The sequence below is a fragment of the Notothenia rossii genome, assembly GCF_949606895.1.
Source record: "Notothenia rossii genome assembly, chromosome: 7".
Classification (NCBI taxonomy): Eukaryota; Metazoa; Chordata; class Actinopteri; order Perciformes; family Nototheniidae; genus Notothenia; species Notothenia rossii.
The window spans coordinates 80,933,189-80,957,603 of NC_136905.1; the positions used below are offsets into that span (position 1 = coordinate 80,933,189).

Here is a 24,415-nt window from a genome sequence, read left to right on the forward strand (position 1 = left end):
AGTACTATTCGGGTTTCAATTTCGTTATTCGTTTTATTTTATTTTTTGTTTTTTTGTTGTTGAATTTATTGAAATCTCCAATATCAACGTAAGAGCTTGTGCCTCTTCTGGGGGTGCTAACACTTAGCAAGAAACGCTATCGTTTACTTTCTCCGTCTTTATATGTAGATATTACTTTTTCTCCATTAATCTCCGTCACGTTGTTTCCATAGCAACAACAACTTCCTGTCAACAGTGCTAACTCTCCTTCAAAATAAAAGCATGTCCATACAAAATAGGAAGCCAAACCAAATTACACTTAAGACATATAGAACTGCAACAAAAGCAACAAACACAATGCGATATCCTTTTCAATTTCAAAGAACAAAACTTGGGTTGTATACATTAACAAATAACTATAAAACAACAATACTGTAGAACAACAAAAAGAATGCCGTGAATAAACCAAAATACACGCGTTGAAGCGGTTCACCCCCCCCTCGCGTAACGAATATTCGAATATTCGCTGCTGATTACTACCGAATATCCGGAGCCCGAAAAATGGTATTCGGGACAGCCATGGAGAGCACACAGTGAAATGTGTACCAGGAGTCTAGTACTAGTAGCAGTGGGCAGCTATTGTACAGCGCTCGGGGAGCAATGGGAGTGAGGGGGTAAGGGGGGTGTCCGGTGCCTTGCTCAAGGGCACCACGGCAGGGCAGGAGGTGAACTGGGACCTCTCCAAGTAGCAGTCCACACCCCATATTTAGGTCTGGTCGGGGACTTGAACCGGCGACCCTACGGCTCACAGTCCAAGCCCCTTCTGACTGAGCCACTGCCGGACATTTTGTCGTAGTAGCACAATCAAAACGTTAATGTTCTAAATGAATGATTATAATAATTCATTTATCTTTAAGTAGCCATGTAGAGAATCGGACATTTGGATTTCCTAACACGAGCTCCATTCTAGATTGAAATCAAATAAATACAAAATATTTATATAAACATAATAAGGTAAAGTAAGAATGTACATTAAGACAAATAAAAGAAACATATTTATATTAAAATATACGGAGCCCTGGAGGGTTCATTGAGAGAAAAATAAATAAAACGTGGCCTCGTTTTACTTTCTCGTTCGCACGAGTTAATAAAGCGTGGCCTCGTTTTATTTAAATTGAGGGATTCCAGTCCGTGACTCTCAGTATCTGCTGCCCACAGCTGTTTTATAGAAGGAAAACCTCCTTTACTTTATTAAATCTCTGCGGCACCAGTGGCCTGTACTACGAAGCAGGATTTGCTATTTACAATATTCATTCATGAAGTATGACGCTGCGCTGTCAGCACGCGTCTCCATGTTTGTGATTGGTCAAATGTTGCTAACCCCGTCCCTTTCACGTGAACGCGCTCTCAGCCGGTCAGAGAAACCCTGGTTGATTTACTGAGTTGATAACCAGCTTCGTATGACCGCTTAGCGACATCGCGTTTGTTAGGGTTAGTTAAGCCGGGTAAATCGAACATATCCAGGGTCTGTTGAACTGGCTTCGTAGTTCAGGCACTGGAGGCAGTAACGTGTAACTCAGCAGAATCTGAGAAAAGCAGCACCAGCTAAAAAGAGCTGTGACTTTTACTGTTTACTTCACTGCGTTTCCCTTCATTAGAACAGCTGAATAGAGATCGAGGCTGCTACGTTTAACCCCACAGTATTCCCCCTCGTTTTATGAAGTAAGTGTGTGTGTGTGTGTGTGTGTGTGTGTGTGTGTGTGTGTGTGTGTGTGTGTGTGTGTGTGTGTGTGTGTGTGTGTGTGTGTGTGTGTGTGTGTGTGTGTGTGTGTGTGTGTGTGTGTGTGTGTGTGTGTGTGTGTGTGTGTGTGTGTGTGTGTGTGTGTGTGTGTGTGTGTGTGTGTGTGTGTGTGTGTGTGTGTGTGTGTGTGTGACCACCGGCAGTTGTTTTCAAATTACCACGAATCTGGTTCTCCATAGTTATATGTGTATTCCCAAGTGATGGAAAGTCGTTTAATTTTAATTGATTTTAAAACAGAAGACTTGTTTTTTATAACTATTTATTTTTTCAATGATGAAACACCTGCACCTGGCCTCTCTAGCAAACATTTCTCCCTCACCAAACACGTGTGTATTTTCCAGATAAACGTGGACGTCTTCCAGAGTCTGACGGGTGACGGAGAGATGAACGTTCAGGAGTTTGTCTCCCGGGTTTTAAATCAGAACAAACCTCCGACACCGTCCGCCTCCACGCCGTACAGGCTGCTCAAACGCCTCCACTCCACGCAGGTGAACATGCTCAGGGTTAATGATGTCAGCTATTTAGACTAATGCCTAAATCTACGTCAACTTCTTCACTAAAAGTCTGGTCCGTTTGGTCCTGAGCATTCAGTCAGAGCATTTCAGTCGAACTATGTTCAACAAAAAACAATATTTATTTTAGTCAATTCAAATAGTTTTAGACGTCAGATTTGATTTAAAATGTCAGGTGGATTCTGTTAAGTCCTCCTGCAGCTGTAGTCCTCATTAGTTTGAGAGAAATAACTAATTGTGGTTATTTTAGCTGACTTTGCAGTTGTGATATGATTTGCAATATTAGCGATTTTATTAAATATAGTCATCATGCATAAAACATGTTTTTCCTTTTTTAGTTTCCCTGTAATAGAGACACTAAGAGCTAGATTACCTCTCTGTATTAAAACCCGTTATATCCCCCCCCGTGCAGCCGTTTGATGAGGGCGGGCGTCGCACAGCGTCCTGTCCGCTGAGCAGCTCAATCGGCCTGCGTCTGTTCTCCAGCCTGGACGACGGGAGCGGCTTCACGGCGGTGGAGAGCCTGCTGGACGCCTGGATGGAGGAGGGCGTGGAGAACAGCCTGGAGATCCTGCAGGTACATTACTCTGATTGGTAGTTTGACTTTGACCTGATGTCAAAAAGATACGGAATGAATAACCTTGATTTTGGCTTGAACCTTTGCGAAATGTATGTTTTGGAAATACTTAGTTTTCTCTAAAGCAAATGATAAAAAAATTCAATTTGATAAGCTGTGTAAAAGTTCATCATGTGATTTGATTTTTCTTTTTTGCCTGAGTTGTTTCACAATTGTAGGTTTATTCTTTCTTTTGTTTTTTTTAATTACTTTGTCTTATTCTGAAAAATGTTTCTTTATTTGAAAATAAAACGAATCATTTCACTAAATATTTACAAAAAGGAACACATTATTATTATTTATTTGTTATTAATGTGATAATGTTGTTGTTGTTGTTGCAGGCTCTGAACTTCGGTCTGGACGGGCGTCTGAGCCTCAGCGATCTGACTCTGGCTCTGGAGAACGAGCTCCTCGTCACCAAGAACGGGATCCACCAGGCGGCGCTCGCCAGCTTCAGATCTGAGATCAGACATCTGCTGTGAGTACAAAGTCTTAAAGGTCACCTATTATGCAAACATCCTCTTTTCTATGTCTCTTCTACATCAACATGTGTCCCCTCTTCTTCATGTCTCCTCTACATCAACATGTGTCCCCTCTTCTTCATGTCTCTTCTACATCTACATGTGTCCCCTCTTCTTCACGTCTCTTCTACATCTACATGTGTCCACTCTTCTTCATGTCTCTTCTACATCAACATGTGTCCCCTCTTCTTCACGTCTCTTCTACATCAACATGTGTCCCCTCTATTTCATGTCTCTTCTACATCAACATGTGTCCCCTCTTCTTCATGTCTCTTCTACATCAACATGTGTCCCCTCTTCTTCATGTCTCTTCTACATCTACATGTGTCCCCTCTACTTCATGTCTCTTCTACATCAACATGTGTCCCCTCTTCTTCATGTCTCTTCTCCATCAACATGTGTCCCCTCTACTTCATGTCTCTTCTACATCAACATGTGTCCCCTCTACTTCATGTCTCTTCTACATCAACATGTGTCCCCTCTTCTTCATGTCTCTTCTACATCAACATGTGTCCCCTCTTCTTCATGTCTCTTCTACATCAACATGTGTCCCCTCTTCTTCACGTCTCTTCTACATCTACATGTGTCCCCTCTTCTTCATGTCTCTTCTACATCAACATGTGTCCCCTCTTCTTCATGTCTCGTCTACATCAACATGTGTCCCCTCTTCTTCACGTCTCTTCTACATCTACATGTGTCCCCTCTTCTTCATGTCTCTTCTACATCAACATGTGTCCCCTCTTCTTCATGTCTCTTCTACATCAACATGTGTCCCCTCTTCTTCATGTCTCTTCTACATCAACATGTGTCCCCTCTTCTTCATGTCTCTTCTACATCAACATGTGTCCCCTCTTCTTCACGTCTCTTCTACATCAACATGTGTCCCCTCTTCTTCACGTCTCTTCTACATCAACATGTGTCCCCTCTTCTTCATGTCTCTTCTACATCAACATGTGTCCCCTCTTCTTCATGTCTCGTCTACATCAACATGTGTCCCCTCTTCTTCACGTCTCTTCTACATCTACATGTGTCCCCTCTTCTTCATGTCTCTTCTACATCAACATGTGTCCCCTCTTCTTCATGTCTCTTCTACATCAACATGTGTCCCCTCTTCTTCATGTCTCTTCTACATCAACATGTGTCCCCTCTTCTTCATGTCTCTTCTACATCAACATGTGTCCCCTCTTCTTCATGTCTCTTCTACATCAACATGTGTCCCCTCTTCTTCATGTCTCCTCTACATCAACATGTGTCCCCTCTTCTTCATGTCTCTTCTACATCAACATGTGTCCCCTCTTCTTCATGTCTCTTCTACATCAACATGTGTCCCCTCTTCTTCATGTCTCGTCTACATCAACATGTGTCCCCTCTTCTTCACGTCTCTTCTACATCTACATGTGTCCCCTCTTCTTCATGTCTCTTCTACATCAACATGTGTCCCCTCTTCTTCATGTCTCTTCTACATCAACATGTGTCCCCTCTTCTTCATGTCTCTTCTACATCAACATGTGTCCCCTCTTCTTCATGTCTCTTCTACATCAACATGTGTCCCCTCTTCTTCATGTCTCGTCTACATCAACATGTGTCCCCTCTTCTTCACGTCTCTTCTACATCTACATGTGTCCCCTCTTCTTCATGTCTCTTCTACATCTACATGTGTCCCCTCTTCTTCATGTCTCTTCTACATCAACATGTGTCCCCTCTTCTTCATGTCTCGTCTACATCAACATGTGTCCCCTCTTCTTCACGTCTCTTCTACATCTACATGTGTCCCCTCTTCTTCATGTCTCTTCTACATCTACATGTGTCCCCTCTTCTTCATGTCTCTTCTACATCAACATGTGTCCCCTCTTCTTCATGTCTCGTCTACATCAACATGTGTCCCCTCTTCTTCACGTCTCTTCTACATCTACATGTGTCCCCTCTTCTTCATGTCTCTTCTACATCAACATGTGTCCCCTCTTCTTCACGTCTCTTCTACATCAACATGTGTCCCCTCTTCTTCATGTCTCTTCTACATCAACATGTGTCCCCTCTTCTTCACGTCTCTTCTACATCTACATGTGTCCCCTCTTCTTCATGTCTCTTCTACATCAACATGTGTCCCCTCTTCTTCATGTCTCTTCTACATCAACATGTGTCCCCTCTTCTTCATGTCTCTTCTACATCAACATGTGTCCCCTCTTCTTCATGTCTCTTCTACATCAACATGTGTCCCCTCTTCTTCATGTCTCTTCTACATCAACATGTGTCCCCTCTTCTTCATGTCTCGTCTACATCAACATGTGTCCCCTCTTCTTCACGTCTCTTCTACATCTACATGTGTCCCCTCTTCTTCATGTCTCTTCTACATCTACATGTGTCCCCTCTTCTTCATGTCTCTTCTACATCAACATGTGTCCCCTCTTCTTCATGTCTCGTCTACATCAACATGTGTCCCCTCTTCTTCACGTCTCTTCTACATCTACATGTGTCCCCTCTTCTTCATGTCTCTTCTACATCAACATGTGTCCCCTCTTCTTCATGTCTCTTCTACATCAACATGTGTCCCCTCTTCTTCATGCCTCTTCTACATCAACATGTGTCCCCTCTTCTTCATGTCTCTTCTACATCAACATGTGTCCCCTCTTCTTCACGTCTCTTCTACATCAACATGTGTCCCCTCTTCTTCATGTCTCTTCTACATCAACATGTGTCCCCTCTTCTTCACGTCTCTTCTACATCTACATGTGTCCCCTCTTCTTCATGTCTCTTCTACATCAACATGTGTCCCCTCTTCTTCATGTCTCGTCTACATCAACATGTGTCCCCTCTTCTTCATGTCTCTTCTACATCTACATGTGTCCCCTCTTCTTCATGTCTCTTCTACATCAACATGTGTCCCCTCTTCTTCATGTCTCTTCTACATCAACATGTGTCCCCTCTTCTTCATGTCTCTTCTACATCAACATGTGTCCCCTCTTCTTCATGTCTCTTCTACATCAACATGTGTCCCCTCTTCTTCATGTCTCCTCTACATCAACATGTGTCCCCTTTTCTTCATGTCTCTTCTACATCAACATGTGTCCCCTCTTCTTCATGTCTCTTCTACATCAACATGTGTCCCCTCTTCTTCACGTCTCTTCTACATCAACATGTGTCCCCTCTTCTTCATGTCTCTTCTACATCAACATGTGTCCCCTCTTCTTCATGTCTCGTCTACATCAACATGTGTCCCCTCTTCTTCACGTCTCTTCTACATCTACATGTGTCCCCTCTTCTTCATGTCTCTTCTACATCTACATGTGTCCCCTCTTCTTCATGTCTCTTCTACATCAACATGTGTCCCCTCTTCTTCATGTCTCTTCTACATCAACATGTGTCCCCTCTTCTTCATGTCTCTTCTACATCAACATGTGTCCCCTCTTCTTCATGTCTCTTCTACATCAACATGTGTCCCCTCTTCTTCATGTCTCTTCTACATCAACATGTGTCCCCTCTTCTTCATGTCTCCTCTACATCAACATGTGTCCCCTCTTCTTCATGTCTCTTCTACATCAACATGTGTCCCCTCTTCTTCATGTCTCTTCTACATCAACATGTGTCCCCTCTTCTTCATGTCTCTTCTATATCAGCATGTGTCCCCTCTTCTTCATGTCTCTTCTACATCAACATGTGTCCCCTCTTCTTCATGTCTCTTCTACATCAACATGTGTCCCCTCTTCTTCATGTCTCTTCTACATCAACATGTGTCCCCTCTTCTTCATGTCTCCTCTACATCAACATGTGTCCCCTCTTCTTCATGTCTCTTCTACATCAACATGTGTCCCCTCTTCTTCATGTCTCTTCTACATCAACATGTGTCCCCTCTTCTTCATTTCTCTTCTACATCAACATGTGTCCCCTCTTCTTCATGTCTCTTCTACATCAACATGTGTCCCCTCTTCTTCATGTCTCTTCTACATCAACATGTGTCCCCTCTTCTTCACGTCTCTTCTACATCTACATGTGTCCCCTCTTCTTCATGTCTCTTCTACATCAACATGTGTCCCCTCTTCTTCATTTCTCTTCTACATCAACATGTGTCCCCTCTTCTTCATGTCTCTTCTACATCAACATGTGTCCCCTCTTCTTCATGTCTCTTCTACATCAACATGTGTCCCCTCTTCTTCATGTCTCTTCTACATCAACATGTGTCCCCTCTTCTTCACGTCTCTTCTACATCAACATGTGTCCCCTCTTCTTCATGTCTCTTCTACATCTACATGTGTCCCCTCTTCTTCACGTCTCTTCTACATCAACATGTGTCCCCTCTTCTTCATGTCTCTTCTACATCAACATGTGTCCCCTCTTCTTCATGTCTCTTCTACATCAACATGTGTCCCCTCTTCTTCACGTCTCTTCTACATCAACATGTGTCCCCTCTTCTTCATGTCTCTTCTACATCAACAAGTGTCCCCTCTTCTTCACGTCTCTTCTACATCAACATGTGTCCCCTCTTCTTCATGTCTCTTCTACATCAACATGTGTCCCCTCTTCTTCATGTCTCCTCTACATCAACATGTGTCCCCTCTTCTTCATGTCTCTTCTACATCAACATGTGTCCCCTCTTCTTCATGTCTCTTCTACATCAACATGTGTCCCCTCTTCTTCATGTCTCCTCTACATCAACATGTGTCCCCTCTTCTTCATGTCTCTTCTACATCAACATGTGTCCCCTCTTCTTCATGTCTCTTCTACATCAACATGTGTCCCCTCTTCTTCATGTCTCTTCTACATCAACATGTGTCCCCTCTTCTTCATGTCTCTTCTACATCAACATGTGTCCCCTCTTCTTCACGTCTCTTCTACATCAACATGTGTCCCCTCTTCTCCATGTCTCTTCTACATCAACATGTGTCCCCTCTGTGTAAAGAGACTCTGAAAGTTTCAGGAACAAAGATTTGTCCTGATCCATTTCTATAAAAACCTGTCTGAAAATGAGCTGATCAGATTTTGGCCACTTGATGATGTCATAACGATGTTTTGTCTTGTGTAACCATTAGCCAATCAGCAACCAAGGTAACCCCCCCCCCCCCCCCTTATCACCTGAATCTCCTCCTAGAGCACAATTGAGTTCTTTGTAACCAAATCTCTCTCAGAGGGGCGTGGGGAGGGGCTCCTTATTTTCATCTAAAGTAACAGACAGAGAATCAGCACTTTGGAAACAGGGCTGAAACAGAGGGGATTATGGGTAATGCTGCAATGATCTGCTTGGTGTTTGGAGCCAAACACTTCAGAGACATGTTTTGTATATATCTGAGACCTGTGATATATTGATGAAAAACAGTATAATAGGGGACCTTTCATTTATATTGAATAAATAGATTTGGAACCGTTTGAAAGCTGCAGGAGTAGGATGTGTAATCATGAGTTAATTGTTGTTTTTATTCTCAGAGAGCGTGTGGACAGGGAGCTCGGGGAGAAGGGCAGGATTCGTTCTGATCTGGAGAAAACCGAGAAACTAAAAGCTCAACTCGCTGTGGAGGTGGATGAGAGACACGCTGCTATCGAGCAAAGCAACAACCAAAACCTCAGGTATTTAACTTATTTTAACATCTTACATAGAGGTCTTGTTGAAGTTGAGTATTACGAGACATGTGTGGCTTTTCTAAAATGGTAGCAAATGGACCAAGAAGCCTTATTTTTATTTGCTTAAACCACAATAACTTAATGCTTACCTCAAAGGCATTGACTCCATCCTCCTCCTACATGTGTCACAGTCAGTGTTGTTGTGTGTTGAGTATTTGTGTTGCATGCTCTGTGTGCAGGAAGCTGGAGCAGGATCACAGGGAGAAGCTGAGTGTGGTGCGCTCAGACCTGATGAAGGACATGGAGATGATGCAGCAGCAGAACGATCAGAAGAGAGAGACCCTGGAGGCCGAGCTGGAGAAGATCAGAGAGGACGAGTCCTTCCTCAGAGACCACCTCTCCATCTCCCTCCAGGTACACACACACTCTCTCTCTGTGGATATAGTACACGGTGGTTTCTCCACACAGAATGTCTAATGTCTCTTATTATTCCAGGAAAACAGACGCCTTGAAATGGAGCTGCTGGACAGCACCGACCAGCTGGTGGCGGCTCAGGGTCAGAACACTAAACTGCAGACAAACCTGGAAAACATGAGGAAGGAGAAGGTATAACAGACAGTTCAATGGGTCTACAATTCCTAAACAGTCTAATTGTGTAACATGTAAAATGGTTTTTCTGTTTGCTTTTGTTTGTGTCTTCTTTTTATGTTATGGTTCATGTGCAAACAAACTAATAACGTGTAAATGATTTTGTCTTCTTCAGTTTGGAGACTTGGACCCCGGCAGCGCAGATTTCTTATTCCAAGAAGAACGAATCAAAGAATTACACAGCAGCTACGAAGCTCACTATAGGGTAACTACACAGTGTCTAACACTAACAACGTCCACCTTTTTCTACTGCATGGACATTTTATGCTGGGGCTTTTTTATGTAAAAAGATACAGATAGAAGATACCAGTCACAGTCAAAACGCATTATAACACAATGTAAAGACAGTTATTTACAACATTGGAAAGAAGAAACTAAAAGCCAAAGTAGATTAGAACGTTACCTGGCTCTAAACAGAGATTATGAGCTGGCAGAATATCTCATACTGTCAGAGATAGAAAGCAGAGGCAGATCCTAACCAAGCACAGGCTCAGTGACCACAACCAGGCAACAGGAAGTGACAAAACATCCTGGCAACCAAAAGACAACAGAATATGTGGTCACTATACCACAGGTGAGACTGAGACAGAGATGCACTTCCTCCTAAAGTGCCAAACATTCAACGAAATAAGGGAACAAGTAACAAGTTGAACTCTTTAATCCCAGGTTTCAAGGAGGTTAATGACCTCTCAAGACTGAGAGTACTCCTAGGAGAAGGAGACAAGGCACATCTTGCTGCCCAATATGTATACACATGCCACAACCTGAGGGACAGTGAATGACACACACACACACACACACACACACACACACACACACACACACACACACACACACACACACACACACACACACGTTGAAGTGTAATTGTATCACTGTGTATATATATATATATATATATATATATATACGATATATCGCCATATCGAGGTAAATAATTTTTTTTAAACATTTTTTACAAAACCTTTATTCAACCAGGTGGTCCCATTGAGATCATCAATCTCTTTTTCAAGGAAGACCTGTCCAACATGGCAGCAAGTAGGTTACAACATGAACACAAAACAACAGATAACACAAAAGGACATGGTATGTACAGGGCTACATGTACATACCTGAGACAATGACAAGTACCAACAGTATATTTATATCTCGTCCTGTCAATAAGCCTCACTTTCTTGGCAACAACTGTATTGTTTTTGAAGTGGTGGAGAGACAATGCACAGTTTGACCCACTGCTGTCACCCACGGCCAAAGCATATCTGTCTGTCCCAGCAACATCAGTACCAAGCAAGAGAGTTTTTTCCACAGCAGGGGATATTGTAAACGCCCAAACATCCCAGCTTCTACCTGGAAATGTGGACATGCTCATATTCCTAAAAGATAACCTTGATGATGCTGAGTGAGTGAGTTAGAGTTGAGTTACTTGAAAACTAAAGTGAAACCTGATTATTATATTGTAGGGTCTGATTATTATATTGTTGACACTTTAAAAGACTATTATTCTACTAAAATGCTGTACAAATAAGATTTATTAATTAAAATTATTATTTTATTTTTTAATATCGCGATATTATCGTACCGTGAGTTTTTGGTATCGTTACATCCCTAGAAATGTATGTTAATTATTTTGTATTTTGATGCTTTGGCAACATTGTTTCATTTAACTTTCATGCCAATAAAGCCCCTTTGAATAAATTGAATAGAAGAAGAAGAAGAATGACAGAGAATGAGACACGACTTTTGGTACTGATGATACCTCCCCAAAATGTGTTATTCAACAGTGTTGCATGAAAGTGAATGCACTAAAGATGGGAAATGAATGATTTACAGTGGGAAATAACTCTGTGATATTCATTTGTACATGCCGACTAATCAGAAGCGTTGACAGAGATAATGTTGTGATGTTTTTATCATATCATGTGTGCAGGAGCTGCAGGATCGTATCGACGAGCTGCAGATGGAGCTGCAGGAGTTTCACAGCGTGGGACGAGTTCTTCAGCCTGGACACAAAACCCTCTCTGAGGAGCTGGAGAGCAAGAGCCCCGGCATGGAGTCTGACCCTGGTACTAATAATAATAATAATAATACCTTATACTACACTATATACAACACTATAGCGCTTTTCTAAAAACTCAAAGAAGCTTTGACAGAAAATGCATAAAGAAACAAACAGAAAAAGGGGATGGGGGGAATGGTCAGTGGTTGAATGCAGTCTTGAGTGATTAACACACACACACACACACACACACACACACACACACACACTATATCTTATTATATATTATATACACTGTAGCTTTGTGCATATGACACTGTTTTAGCTTCTTTCAATGTATAACGTTATTTCCTGCAGGTATCGGGGCGGACGAGGTGCAGCCGTTCAGCATGAGCCTGGAGGCGGAGATGATGTTGGAGCACCTGAAGGAGCAACACCTGCAGGAGATCGAGGAGCTGCAGAGCCAGCTGGAGTGCAAGGTATAGAAAATATGTATTTGTTCAAATGTGTATGCGTGTTTTTTATTTTAAAACTATAACAAAAATCTCCTTTTTGAGGAAACAATTCAGGATTTTGAGGGGAAAATTTAGGATTTTGATGAAAAAGTTCAGGATTTTGAGGGAAAAATGTAGGATTTTGAGGAAAAAGTTCAGGTTTTGAGGGAAAAAAATCCAGGATTTTGAGAAAAAATCTGAATAATGAGGAAAAAAAAAAAATTCTGACAAAAGACAACATTCTGAGAAAGTAAGAATTCTGAAAATACAATTCTGGAACAAATGTAAGAATTGTGAAAAAACAAAGCCCAAGTCTGCCAAAAAACAAGATCTTAAAAAAAATACATTCTGAGAAAAAAGTCATAATTTTGGGAAGAGATGTCGGAGATGTCCCGCCCTTTAGTTTAAGATTTGAAATTCAGAAAAAAAAGTCAAAATGTCTTTCTCCCCCTCAGATGAATGAGTTTGATGAGATGCTGATGAAGAAGAAGGAGGCGCAGGAGGAGCAGACGGCGTCTCTAGCGCTGCAGCACCAGCAGGAGGTGGAGGCTCTGAGGGAGGAGATGCTCGGCGTCCAGAAGACACGGCAGGAGCTTCAGATCCGATTGGAGGAGGAGATCTCCACCCTTAAGAGGAGGCTCAACGAGGAGAAAGAGGAGAAGGACGTGCTGCAGGAGGAGCAGCTCACAGCGCTCAGGCAGCAGCTGCAGGAGGCGCACTCCTACGCCGCTGACCTGGAGGAGCAGGTCAACATGGACGAGGACGCTGTGGAGGAGCTGAGGAAGCAACAGGAGGAGGAGATAAAGAAACTGCAGGCAGAGCTTTCTGACGTCAGATTAGAGGAGGAGAGGAGGAGGAAGCAGCAGCAGGAGGAGGAGGAGGAGGAGGAGGAGAGGAGGTGGCTAAAGGACTTTGAAAATGAGAAGGCGCTTCTGCAAGAAGGACATACAGAAGAGCTGAAGGTCAGATTAGAGGAGGCGAAGGTGAGGTTTGAGGAGGAGCAGGTGGAGCTCTCTGAGGCCAGGCTGGAGGAGGCGACGAGGAGGCTGCAGGAGGAGTTTGAGAAGGAGAAGGAGGCGTTGCAAGAAAGACACAAAGAGGAGGTGAAGGTGCGACTAGAGGAGGTGAAGGTGACGTTTGAAGAGGAGAAGGTGCAGCTGGAGGAGCAGAGCAATGAGTCCCTGCAGGTGGTGCTGGAGGAGGAGGTGTTGAGGCTGGTGAGGGAGCAGCAGGAGAAGGAGGCTGAGCTCAGGATGCATTGGGAGGAGGAGACAGTCCGGCTGCAGGAGCTCCACCAGGAGGCCCTGCTGCAGGAGAGGCTGACGCTGCAGGAGCTCCACCAGGAGGCCCTGCTGCAGGAGAGGCTGACGCTGGAGGAGCTCCACCAGGAGGCCCTGCTGCAAGAGAGGCTGACTTTGCAGGAGCTCCACCAGGAGGCCCTGCTGCAGGAGAGGCTGACGCTGGAGGAGCTCCACCAGGAGGCCCAGCTGCAGGAGAGGCTGACGCTGCAGGAGCTCCACCAGGAGGCCCTGCTGCAGGAGAGGCTGACACTGCAGGAGCTCCACCAGGAGGCCCTGCTGCAGGAGAGGCTGACGCTGCAGGAGAGGAGTGAGCAGAGGGAGGCGAGGGTGAGGGAGGAGCTGGAGAGGGAGAGGCTGCAGCTGGAGGAGGACTATGAGGGGATGCTGCAGGAGAGGATGGAGGAGGAGAGGGAGAAGCTTGAGACTCAGAGGGAGGAGGAGGAGAGGAGGGTGGAGGGTCTGATGGAGGAGGAGACGAGTCGCCTGCAGGAGAAACACCAGGAAGAGCTGGAGGAGGAGACGAGTCGCCTGCAGGAGAAACACCAGGAGGTGATGGAGGAGGAGAGGAGTCGTCTGCAGGAGAAACAGCAGGAGGTGATGGAGGAGGAGAGGAGTCGTCTGCAGGAGAAACAGCAGGAGGTGATGGAGGAGGAGAGGAGTCGTCTGCAGGAGAAACAGCAGGAGGTGATGAAGGAGGTGATGCTGAGGCACGCTGCAGAGAGGGAGGCGCTCAGCGGGGAGATGGAGGCGCTGAGGAAGGACATCGCTCAGGAGAGGTGAGGCTTTTTATTATCAAAGTGTCGCCTTTGTTTGTTTTTATCATTGACATTTTCATAGCATCCTTTTTAAAGTATCTTGTGGTTACAAAGTGTGGATACACCAGCTGTAAACATTCTTAAAAGATACTTGAATGGTAAGATACGATGTCCTTAGATCATTTTCAACATTGTGAAAAAACTCAAACATGTGAAGTACGCTTTTATTATTCAAGGTTCTTTATTGTCAAACTAACAGCTACAGAGTAATTATGTCGCTGAAAATCTTAGGTCACAGGCTTCTCCAACAATGCAACACAATAATACAGATAAGAAGACAATATAAAAACAATATTAAAGTATATTATATTAAAAGTAATACAAAAAAGAAAAATATTATTAAAAAAAGTGAGGGAAAAAAAAGTGTCTGTTCTCACATTTTATTGTTTAATCTAGAAATATTTTATACATTTTTTACCTCCATCATAAACGTCTTGTAGATTGGTATGAAAGGTCACCTATCATACTATTTTTAGGCAATAGCATAGGTCTCAGATATATAAAAATATATAAAAAACATGTCTAGGAAGTGTTTTGCTCAAAATACCAAACAGATCACCCATTCTAGCCATGCCTCATATCCCTCTATTTCACTTCCTGTTTCAAAAGTGATGATTTGGGTATAAAGCTTTAAAAAAATTGATAACTAAAAAAGGAGGGGTCTGAGCTCATGCGGGACCCGGCAGCTACTGTCTAAACTAAATGCTGCCGTGATGAAACGCCATATCATGGATTATCAAGGATTGTTTCTGAAACAGTATGGAGCTCAAAGGCTTTCTCTCTTGCCGGTTATACCACAAGGTGAGTTCCTTTTTACTTCCTGCTTCTTCACACACATGCTCTCCAGTACAGGTTAGCTCTGAGTGTTAGCGATGCTAATGTAAACACCGACCATATTACGTCCAAAACAGTCGGGCATTATTTCTGATAGCGACTTTCTGATAGGGCCGTGGGTCCACATTTCAGATATTACATCATATCGGACGCAAATCTGGATCAGCTCTGTTGTTCCCCCGTTTTTAGAGATTTGGGTACGGAGGAAAAGAGAGGGTTTTATTTTCTGACGCTGTGTGAGTTCCCCGACACACCGGGGACACATCTTTATGTAGAAAATACACAAAAAGTGCATTCTGCATGATAGGTCCCCTTTTAAAAAAAAGAGTCCTAAATCTAACTTGCCTTAAGATGTAGGAATCTTAAAATATGAATTGCCTTCTCCCAAACTTGCATTCTTTTTTTTTAGGGTTGCACAATTAATAGCAACATGAACTAGTGCAATATTCAAATTGCAGTGTAAGTGCAATATTTGACAAAAAGGGCAAAATATGTGTACTCTTTTATTTAAAATGTATGTTCAAAACACACAATAGCACATGGCACCTTATACTAGAGTTGGGTGGTCTTTTTTCTAATTCAGCAGCTGGTTACTGTTCAATAATAATAACTGCTCAATTAATCGTATTTTATTCGCAATTACGATTTTGGCTTGCAACGATTATGAAAACAAAATCGAAATAAAAAGATTATTTTATTTTAAAAAGATTTAAAAGAATTGTTTTATTGGTTTTTCAGTTGAATTATACTTAAAGGGGACCTATCATGCAAAATGCACTTATAAAAATAATCGTTTTATTTTGATTACGTTGTTTTCGTAATCGTTGCAAGCCGTAATCGCGATTTAAAATACGATTTTAATTGAGTAGCCCTAGTCTCAATGTTTTAACTTAAAGGTGACCTATAATGCAAAATGCACTTTTGTACGTCTTTTATACATGAATATGTGTCCCCGGTGTTCCAGGGAACTCACCAAGTGTCAGAAAACACAACCCTCTCTATTTTCCTCCATACCCAAATCTCTTAAAAAGGGGCTGCAGCGGATCTGATACAGACTGATCCAGATTTGAACACTTCTATGACGTCACAGAAGTGGCCCTACGGCTATTGGGCCAACTCCACCAATCAGGAGGAGACAGCCACGGACATTGCCGTTGGAAAGCGCTGGAGACGCTGTAGTACATATTTCAGGCCACCAGATGGTGCTGTTCTCACAGAATCCGAGCATGAAAGGCAGTGTTAAATTGAGCGAAATGAGGAATGGCTAAAATGCATGATCTGTTTGGTATTTTGAAAAATAAAACGTATAAATATGCCTTATATAGGTATGGTCCTACACTATATTATTCAAATATAGCATGATAGGTCCACTTTAAAGTTCAGGGTAATCAACTGTTAAAAACACAGTTTATTTTTTCAATAAATTGATGTTTTCAAAGTAAATGGATAATCGTTTTTAATAATCGTGATATCAATTATTGACCCAAATAATCGAGATTATGATTTTTGCCATAATCGAGCAGCCCTACACAATATTTAGCCGGGGCGAAATTAATGCAAACATGTATGATTTGTGAATTGTATTTACTGATGGCAGTCTAGAAAAAAAATACCCATTTTAGGCCAAAGAATATGTGAAAAAAGTCCTCAGTTTTGTATAACTTGTTGTACTAATAAGAGCTGCTGTGACACTCATTAACCGCGCACAGGAGGGACATCGAGGCGAGCTTCAACAGGAGACTGCAGGAAGTGCAAAGTCGTTTCTCAGGCGATCAAGAATCTGTCGCAGAGCGTTTTCAGACGGACGTTTTAAAACTGGAGCAGAGCTACCAGGAGGAGCTGAAGAGCCTCTCTGATAAGCAGCGGGAGCAGGAGCTCTGCTGGGAGAAGAAGATCCAGGAGGTCCTCGTTAATGCTGAGGAGCAGAGGAGGAAGATGGAGGAGGACGAGCAGCGAGAGAAAGAACGGTGGGGTAAAGAACGAGAAGAGATGGAGCGTCTTCACAAACAGGAAGTGGAGGATCTTGGGGTGGAGAACCAGCAGCTGCAGAAGGAGCTAGATGATTTAATAAGTGAAGCTCAGACTAAAGAGTTGGCGCTGAGTAAGCAACTCAACGACCTCCACACCCGCCTCCAAGGAAGTCTGGAAACGAAAGACTCGCTCTTCGCTCTCGCTGAGCAGAAGGCGCTGGACTCTGAGTTCCTGCTGAGGCAAACCGTGCAGGACTTCAAACACGAGAGGGAGGAACTCTTAAACATCCAGACAGAGCTGGAGGCGAAACGCAACGAGGCGCTCTCCGTGTCTGCGCGGCACATCGAGGAGAGCGTGGAGCTGCTGACGGAGCGCGACGACCTGAGGGGGAAGGTCGAGGAGCTGGAGGCGCTGCTCAAACAGGCGGCTGAAGACTTTGAGCTGGAGAAGAAGGAGCTGCGGGAGAATCCGGGAGAGACTGGAGACACTCACGCTGAAAGAGATGCAGTTGTTGGAGGTTCTGAATGTGTTGAGGAAAACAGTGATCATGTAGTTGAAAGCGTGCCGGAGGGAAATCAGGTTGCTGCTTCTGACGATTACAGACGAGAGGATTTCAACTCTGACAAAGTGGGGGGTTGTTCTGCAGAAATTGAACCAGAAGAATTAACATCCTCAGAAAGCCCGGACACCCCACATAATTCAGACGTCGAATCCGAAGAGGAAGCGGTTCCCCGAGAGACGTGGTGTGAACAGCTCTCGTCCCTGGAGGCGTTTGGCGGTGAAGATTGTGAGAAAGTAGAAGCTCTTGCATCATGTGACGAGGAGAACAAACCTCACGAAGTCTCTGAGATCCTTTCTCGTGAAGAAGAGGAGCGTGAGGTCGAGACGGACGAACTGCAGGACGCCGAGGTTCACTATCTAGATGAATCAGACTGGGAACATGTAACCACTGAACCACCGGATGACTGCGCACGTGATTCAGACGCTGATGGCGTAGAGGTCAAGGATCGCTCGCTCCTCAAACTGCGAGCTTTGTACAGCACCGTGACGGAGGAGAACGCCTTGCTGCAGGACGAGGTGTTCCTGCTGCAGCAGAAGACGGAGCTACTGGAGAATCTCCTGCTGTATAATGCAGAGAAAGTCCAAAATGGCCGCCAGGTGTTGGAGGAAACCTACGGCCTGAAAGTGAAGGTGTTGCTGTTAATGGAGCACGTGAAGGCGCTGGAGACGAAGGCCTTCAAGACGACACTCCTGCAGATCAAATACGACGATTGCATGTGTGAGAACGGCAAGCTGAAGCAGCAGAATGCAGAGCTCGAGAAGAGAGCGTGGAGTCGTCTGGAAAGTGACCATGATCTCCAGGAGAAAGAGAGTTTCTCCCAGTTTCTCTGTGAGTTTGAGAAGAAGCAGCAGCAGGAGGAGGATGGTTCCTCAGAGGACGATCTGCAGGACAGCTGTGAGGAGTTTGAGATGCGCAACAGCAAACTCCGCAGAGCCATCACAGATCTGCAGGACAGGTCGCTGACGTTAAATAACTCCACGCAGGCTCATAGGTAACACGGAGATAAATAGAAAAGTAGGACCCCGTCCCGTCCCGCTGTGGCTAATCGTTTCCCGTCCGTTCCGATTTTTAAAGCGCTTCTCCTTTCGTTCCCAAGCACCTTGCTGTGATTAGGCTCCTAAGTCCTGCAGATGTTGACCATGTGTGCATCTGTTACCCCTGTAGGTCACCAGAGGACTTGCAAAACCAATGCAAGTTTTTGAATCGTAGAATCGGAGGCTTTTAAATGAGTGGTCGACTGATAACGTTTCTCTGTGCTCGTTGCCGATAATCAAAATCGAATAACGCTGATATATTGTTTCTGTTTTTGCATCTGAGGAAATGTAACATGTTCAATTTCATATAGAGAGCCACAGTGACGCGTCCTAAAACCCCGACGTAAACTCGTTCCGGTTCCTTCGACAAAAACACAAAGCAATTTCTCCATAGGATTTTGGAAAATAGCTGGAAATAAGGTCTGTGGTTGAGACACATTTAAGAGACGGATCACGTTTTGTTCAGCCGGATAATCTCCACATGTCTACCCTACTTTTATAATTTTCTAATCATAAACCTAGTCGCCAGAAGCAAAATGCTAACGTTATGCTATAAAGGAACTACAGCAGGGTCGCTGCTTCAACGTCACGCACAACTTAAGATCCATATTCAAACATACAGATTCTAAATGGTACAAGTTGAAGCGTTTGTTTGAACAGTTTGCAGGAGGCAGGTACTTGCGTTCAAGCAGAACACGGGGAACAACGAACTTAGCCGCAGTGTTTACGTGTTCGGCGTAATGACGTACAACGACCTCGACGACTTCTGTAGTCCTATTCAGCCACTTGGTATCAACCATCGTTTTTCAGACACGTCAACCACAGACCTTATTTCCAGCTATTCTCCTAAATCCTATGGAGAAATTGCGTTGCTTTTTGGCGAAGGAACCGGAAGTGGTAACATGCTAACTTACTTCTGGGTTTTAGGACGCGTCACTGTGGCTCTCCATTGACTGCAGAAGACAAAGCTATCCAGATATAAAAGTTGGCGATATCAGGAAATAATATTATGGACATGTTGCCGAGCACAAGTCCAGAGATTTTGAAGAAACTAAACTTTGTGGAAATCAAATTGAAAGAATACATTTTTTAGTTTTTGTGCAATTAACAACGGCAATAATCAGCATCTCCTGGTTTCTGAGAGACTATAAAAATGTGCAAGTTGCATAAATAATCATCCCTCATCTCAAAATGGAGTTAATCGGTCGGTCACTAATTTAAATGAATATCCAGTAATGTCATACAACTGAGTTTTAAATGTTTTCTCTGTTACAGTTATAGGTGAGCTGTAGTTTCTTGTGTTGTAACATATTTGCGTGCGTCTGTAGATCTGAAGCCGGTCGCCTCTCTGAGGAAAACGGGGTCCTGCGTCAGAAGATCGCTGCGCTGAAGGACGAGGATTTAAAAGAAGTCCAGGAAGAGTTAAAGTAAGAAGCAACATTTTAATTTGAACTCATATTTGATATTTACCCGTTTGAATTGTTGTGAAATGACACTTTCTTCTCATGTTTGATTTTAGACAAACAATGGAGCACTTAAAGAAAGGGAAGACTGAAGCTCAAACTGCAGCGGAGGCTTTCCAGAGACGGGTATGAAATGATCAAAACAAGAGTCTGTTTTAAAACAGAGAAAAAGCAGCATATTTCTTTATTTTTTAGAAGCGTTAAAACATCATTTAAAGACGTATTTGCATGAAGAATGAATACAAATTATCAAAAATATTTGTTAATTGGAATAACTTGAATATAATTTGTCTACATTTTAAATAAATGTTAAGATTTTATATTATTGGAATTGTGTTTAATCTATTTATACACACTCTATTTTATGTTTATTTATTTTTTATATTTTTCACTATATTTATTTAACACTTTTTGTTTGGATTAAAAAAGTTAAAAGAATATACTGTAAACAAGTTATATAATTGTATTTATTTGCATATTATTTACTAAATGTGTTTAAAAAATGTTAACTTTTTTTATTTGACTATTAACTTTTACTAAATGTATTTATATATTTTTATTTATTTTTTAATCTAATTTTAGTTGAATTTAGGGATGGGTACCGAGCCCCGGTATTAAAGAGGCTCCGGGGCTGAATTATTAAAGACCGTGGTAAGCTCCGACGTTATCGGTCTTTTCATCGGTACTGAAGACATTTAAAACATATGTCATGTATTTTTGCTACACAAACATTATATTGCGTCTATGATGTATCTTCGATCTTTCCAATCCAGACGAGAGATCTCTCCCGCCCGCTTGCTTGCGAGGGGGCGGGGCAGTTTACACACACGCAGCTGCTACATTCATGCACACACACACACACACACACACACACACACACACACACACACACACACACACACACACACACACACACACACACACACACACACACACACACACACGGAGGAGATGGCGGAGAGAACGCGCTCCAAGGTGTGGTTAAACTTAACCGTCTCGATGAGGACAATGCTCGTTACCAAAAGTGCACCACATCCAGACGGAGAAATGCACCGTGTTCGACTGTCTGTTAAAGTTTCAGCTACAATGAAAGGGTTAGGGTTATTTAAAATAAAAAGCAATGTTAATTCTGTTTACAGTTCTGTCATGACATTATTTAATATGATTTGTTAAACAGTGTTGTTTCTTTGGATGTGAAATATTATTTATTTAATTTAAATAAAAAGCAATGTTAATTTTGTTCACAGTTAATTTACCTTTTTCAAAAGAACCGATAAAAGTACCGTTAAAAGACCGGATCGATAAGCGGTATCGATAAAAGTAGTAGTACCGTTAAAACCTTAATGATACCCATCCCTATTTGAATTACATTTTAAAGTTCAAGAAAAATAAATAAAATCAACAAATGCATTTCAGTTATAGCAAAAAATGATTAGATCTCAATACTGACCTTAATAATAGTAATAATGTTTTAAGCTATAATCCAGCATCTTTATTTAAAAGCGGTTCATTCCCCCCCCCCTGCAGATTTCCGATCTGCGTTCCCAGAGCCGGCAGCTGGAGGATCAGAACGGGATGCTGTCGGAGAAAAACTCCCAGAACCTTTCAGACGTGGAGAATCTTCAGCAGCAGCTCTCAGACCTGCTGGAGGAGAGCCAGAGGAAGGAGGCGTTCACTGCCCACGAGAAGAACAAGGTAAACGCAGCTCTGTAACACACTGCTTACCGTGAGGTGCTGTGGGTCGTAGTGTGTAGTTAATGTGTGTTTTGTGTTAGTTGGCAGCGTGTGTTTGTGCTCTGGAGTCAGAGCTCACCAAAGCTCTGCAGGACTCTGCACAGCTGCAGCAGGCCGTCTCCCAGCATGCACTGCAGCTCTGTGAACTCAGAGACAAGGTGAGCATCAGGCTAATCCTGGAGCTAATGCTACATCGTCAATATTTATGTAACTGATTCAAACCAAGGTTATTTCTCTGTAGGATCCTTTTTATAATGAAGAGACAAACTTTTAGTGGACGTACATTGATGAAGGATTACATTTCATCACTCTTACTCAATAGTTGACCAATTTCCCCGTAAATGTCCCTGTTGCTGGACAAATGAACAAATTCTGATTTCCCATTAGTCACTAAAACAGGTTAAATAAGAAACGAAATGTTCCCTGTCAGGTCTGTAATGTATTGTGCTGAGATAGTGTGGTGTGGTCTGGGTTTGGCAGTGAAGGTGATCATAAAATATTATTTTGCTTAAACTTGTGTTGTTTTTCTGGTCCTCAGGCGGACAGAGTGGACTCCTTGGAGAGTTTGGAGAAGGAGGCTCAGGATCAGCTGTCTGCAGCTCAGGAGAAGGTGAGAGTCTGCTGCCACATAAAGTCATGTTTAATATTATTTCAGTACGTGTGTTTCACAGGAGCTTTCATCCTTATTAAACTGATGTATAACTGTGGTAGCTCGTGAACAAGTTAAAGCCTCAATGAGAAGGATTTGTACGTTGCTCCCTTTGGAATGAGCCACGTCCTCTTGGCATTTCCCTCTCTAATCAAAATGTTTTCCATTGTTTTCCATTTGTATAGCTTCCTCTCGGTTGTTATGTTTTAAGCATATTCCATGTCCATGGTGCAGAATACACAAACTCAACTTTTAAAATATTATTGTGGGCATTTGGAGCATAAAGCTTGAAGAAGTCCTGAGTAGGCAAAGATTATTTGCATGACTTTAATCCATTCCTCTCCCCCTGCAGAAGGTGAAGCATAACAGCGTCCGTCTGAAGTCTGACGTCCGTCACCTGCAGAAGGAGAGGGACTCCCTCAAACAGGAAGTCAGCGTGCTGCACAAACAGCTGCAGAACAGCAACGAAAAGGTACCATTTTAAATAAGTTCACCACTGACAGAGATCCAGATACACCAGAATCAGAATACCTTTAGTAGTCCCACAGAGGGGAAATGTACGTTGTTACAGCAGAAGCTTATGTTACGTAGAAGCTTAAAAAAGTATTAAAGTTATAATATAATAAAAAATAAAATAAAAAGTTACACAATTTACAAAATACACATCCTGTAACAGTTCTGAGGCAGCCAGGTATATATTGCACAGTTATTAACGGCATATATATATATTGCACATAGTTGGTTGGTATTTAACAGCAAGGGGTGTTATAGTCTGTGTTGTTCTGTGTTTTTTGGGGGGGGTATACATAATCCAGATTAACAATTTGGCAGAATATTAGCACACATGCAGCATGAGTACATGAAACATACACGATTCCAAATGGGTAAAAAAGACAAGTGGAAAAAGTATGATTTCAGCTGCCGTTCTCTTGAAGCATACTTGATGTTTTCCCTGCCCTCAGAGCCAGGTGCTGGAGATGGCGCTGCACTCGAGCGGCGTTCAGAGCCGCAGCAGGAAGCTCTTCAGGGAGGAGATGTCTCGTCTGCTGCAGCAGGAGCAGACGCTGCTGAAGGGAGAGAACCAGCGGCTGCAGACGGAGCTGCGCAGCGCCAAAGGAGAGCTGCGCAGCTCCAGAGACAAGGTGAGGGACGATAATGTCTTTATCAGAATCAGGTTTATCACCAGGTAGGGTGACACGTACGAGGAATTTGACTTTGTGGTGCATACATAAAAGTTTTAAAAAAACACAGATAGCGAACTATTTAAAGAACACTATAATAACATTACAAAAAAATAGAAAATAAACATTGAAATAGAGTGCAATAAAATATAAAATGTGAGCGATGTATACAGCTCTGGATGAAATAGGAGGAGACCACTGAGGAAATGTCACTTTCTGTGCATACATAAAAGTAAAATAAAAAAAACAGATGGCGAACCATTTTAAGAACACTATGATAACATTTAAAAAAAACAAGAAAACATTTACGCATAAGAACCGGACCCATTTCTACTTTTGGGAAAATTAAGGGGAACGTAATTTAGACTAAATAGACCACCTAGAACACATTTCTGACAAGTAACCCCCCCCTAGTGTCAAATATCAATGAAAAGGGACATATACAGTATGTCACATTGGGCTTTAATGGTAAAGTAACTCTTATTTATAACTTAATTAATGAGGATGTGAAGCTGACCATTGAGCAAGAAGGCAGAACGTCCAAATACAACCCGGTGTCTGCGTTTATTACTCATTGTGGTACAGGACACAGCCTCAATATGACTGTCTCACGTGCACACAGTCACCAGCAACAAGGATCTCCCACACAGACTAACAGGAAAACAGAACCTAAATACACACAGGGCTAATCAAACAAACAAAACACAGGTGAGGAGAAAACACAGGGGCACCAGGTGAACGCAATCACCAGCAA

General features: G+C 42.8%; 2 protein-coding genes across 6 annotated transcripts in view; both read left to right on the forward strand.

Moving 5' to 3' along the window:
* nin (ninein (GSK3B interacting protein)) overlaps positions 1–24,415 on the forward strand; it is a 48,605-nt gene that overhangs the window by 16,484 nt on the left and 7,706 nt on the right. For 3 of the 5 annotated variants that reach the window (XM_079694173.1, XM_079694174.1, XM_079694176.1), the window contains exons 7-23: positions 2,122–2,268; positions 2,705–2,869; positions 3,250–3,386; positions 8,845–8,985; positions 9,219–9,393; positions 9,475–9,585; positions 9,743–9,832; positions 11,555–11,690; positions 11,981–12,102; positions 12,573–14,194; positions 19,963–20,061; positions 20,154–20,223; positions 21,625–21,792; positions 21,873–21,989; positions 22,370–22,441; positions 22,833–22,952; positions 23,443–23,622. In XM_079694173.1, coding sequence (XP_079550299.1) covers positions 2,122–2,268; positions 2,705–2,869; positions 3,250–3,386; positions 8,845–8,985; positions 9,219–9,393; positions 9,475–9,585; positions 9,743–9,832; positions 11,555–11,690; positions 11,981–12,102; positions 12,573–14,194; positions 19,963–20,061; positions 20,154–20,223; positions 21,625–21,792; positions 21,873–21,989; positions 22,370–22,441; positions 22,833–22,952; positions 23,443–23,622 — 3,672 coding nt within the window. The remainder of the gene's footprint in view (positions 1–2,121; positions 2,269–2,704; positions 2,870–3,249; positions 3,387–8,844; positions 8,986–9,218; positions 9,394–9,474; positions 9,586–9,742; positions 9,833–11,554; positions 11,691–11,980; positions 12,103–12,572; positions 14,195–19,962; positions 20,062–20,153; positions 20,224–21,624; positions 21,793–21,872; positions 21,990–22,369; positions 22,442–22,832; positions 22,953–23,442; positions 23,623–24,415) is intronic. The other 2 variants (XR_013810382.1, XM_079694175.1) reach the window with 2 other exon arrangements.
* LOC307013460 (uncharacterized protein) lies at positions 16,763–18,883 on the forward strand (the record flags this gene model as incomplete). The annotated part of the gene is made up of 1 exon (XM_079640858.1): positions 16,763–18,883. A coding segment is annotated over one exon (1,833 nt), but the record flags the coding sequence as incomplete, so codon positions are not given.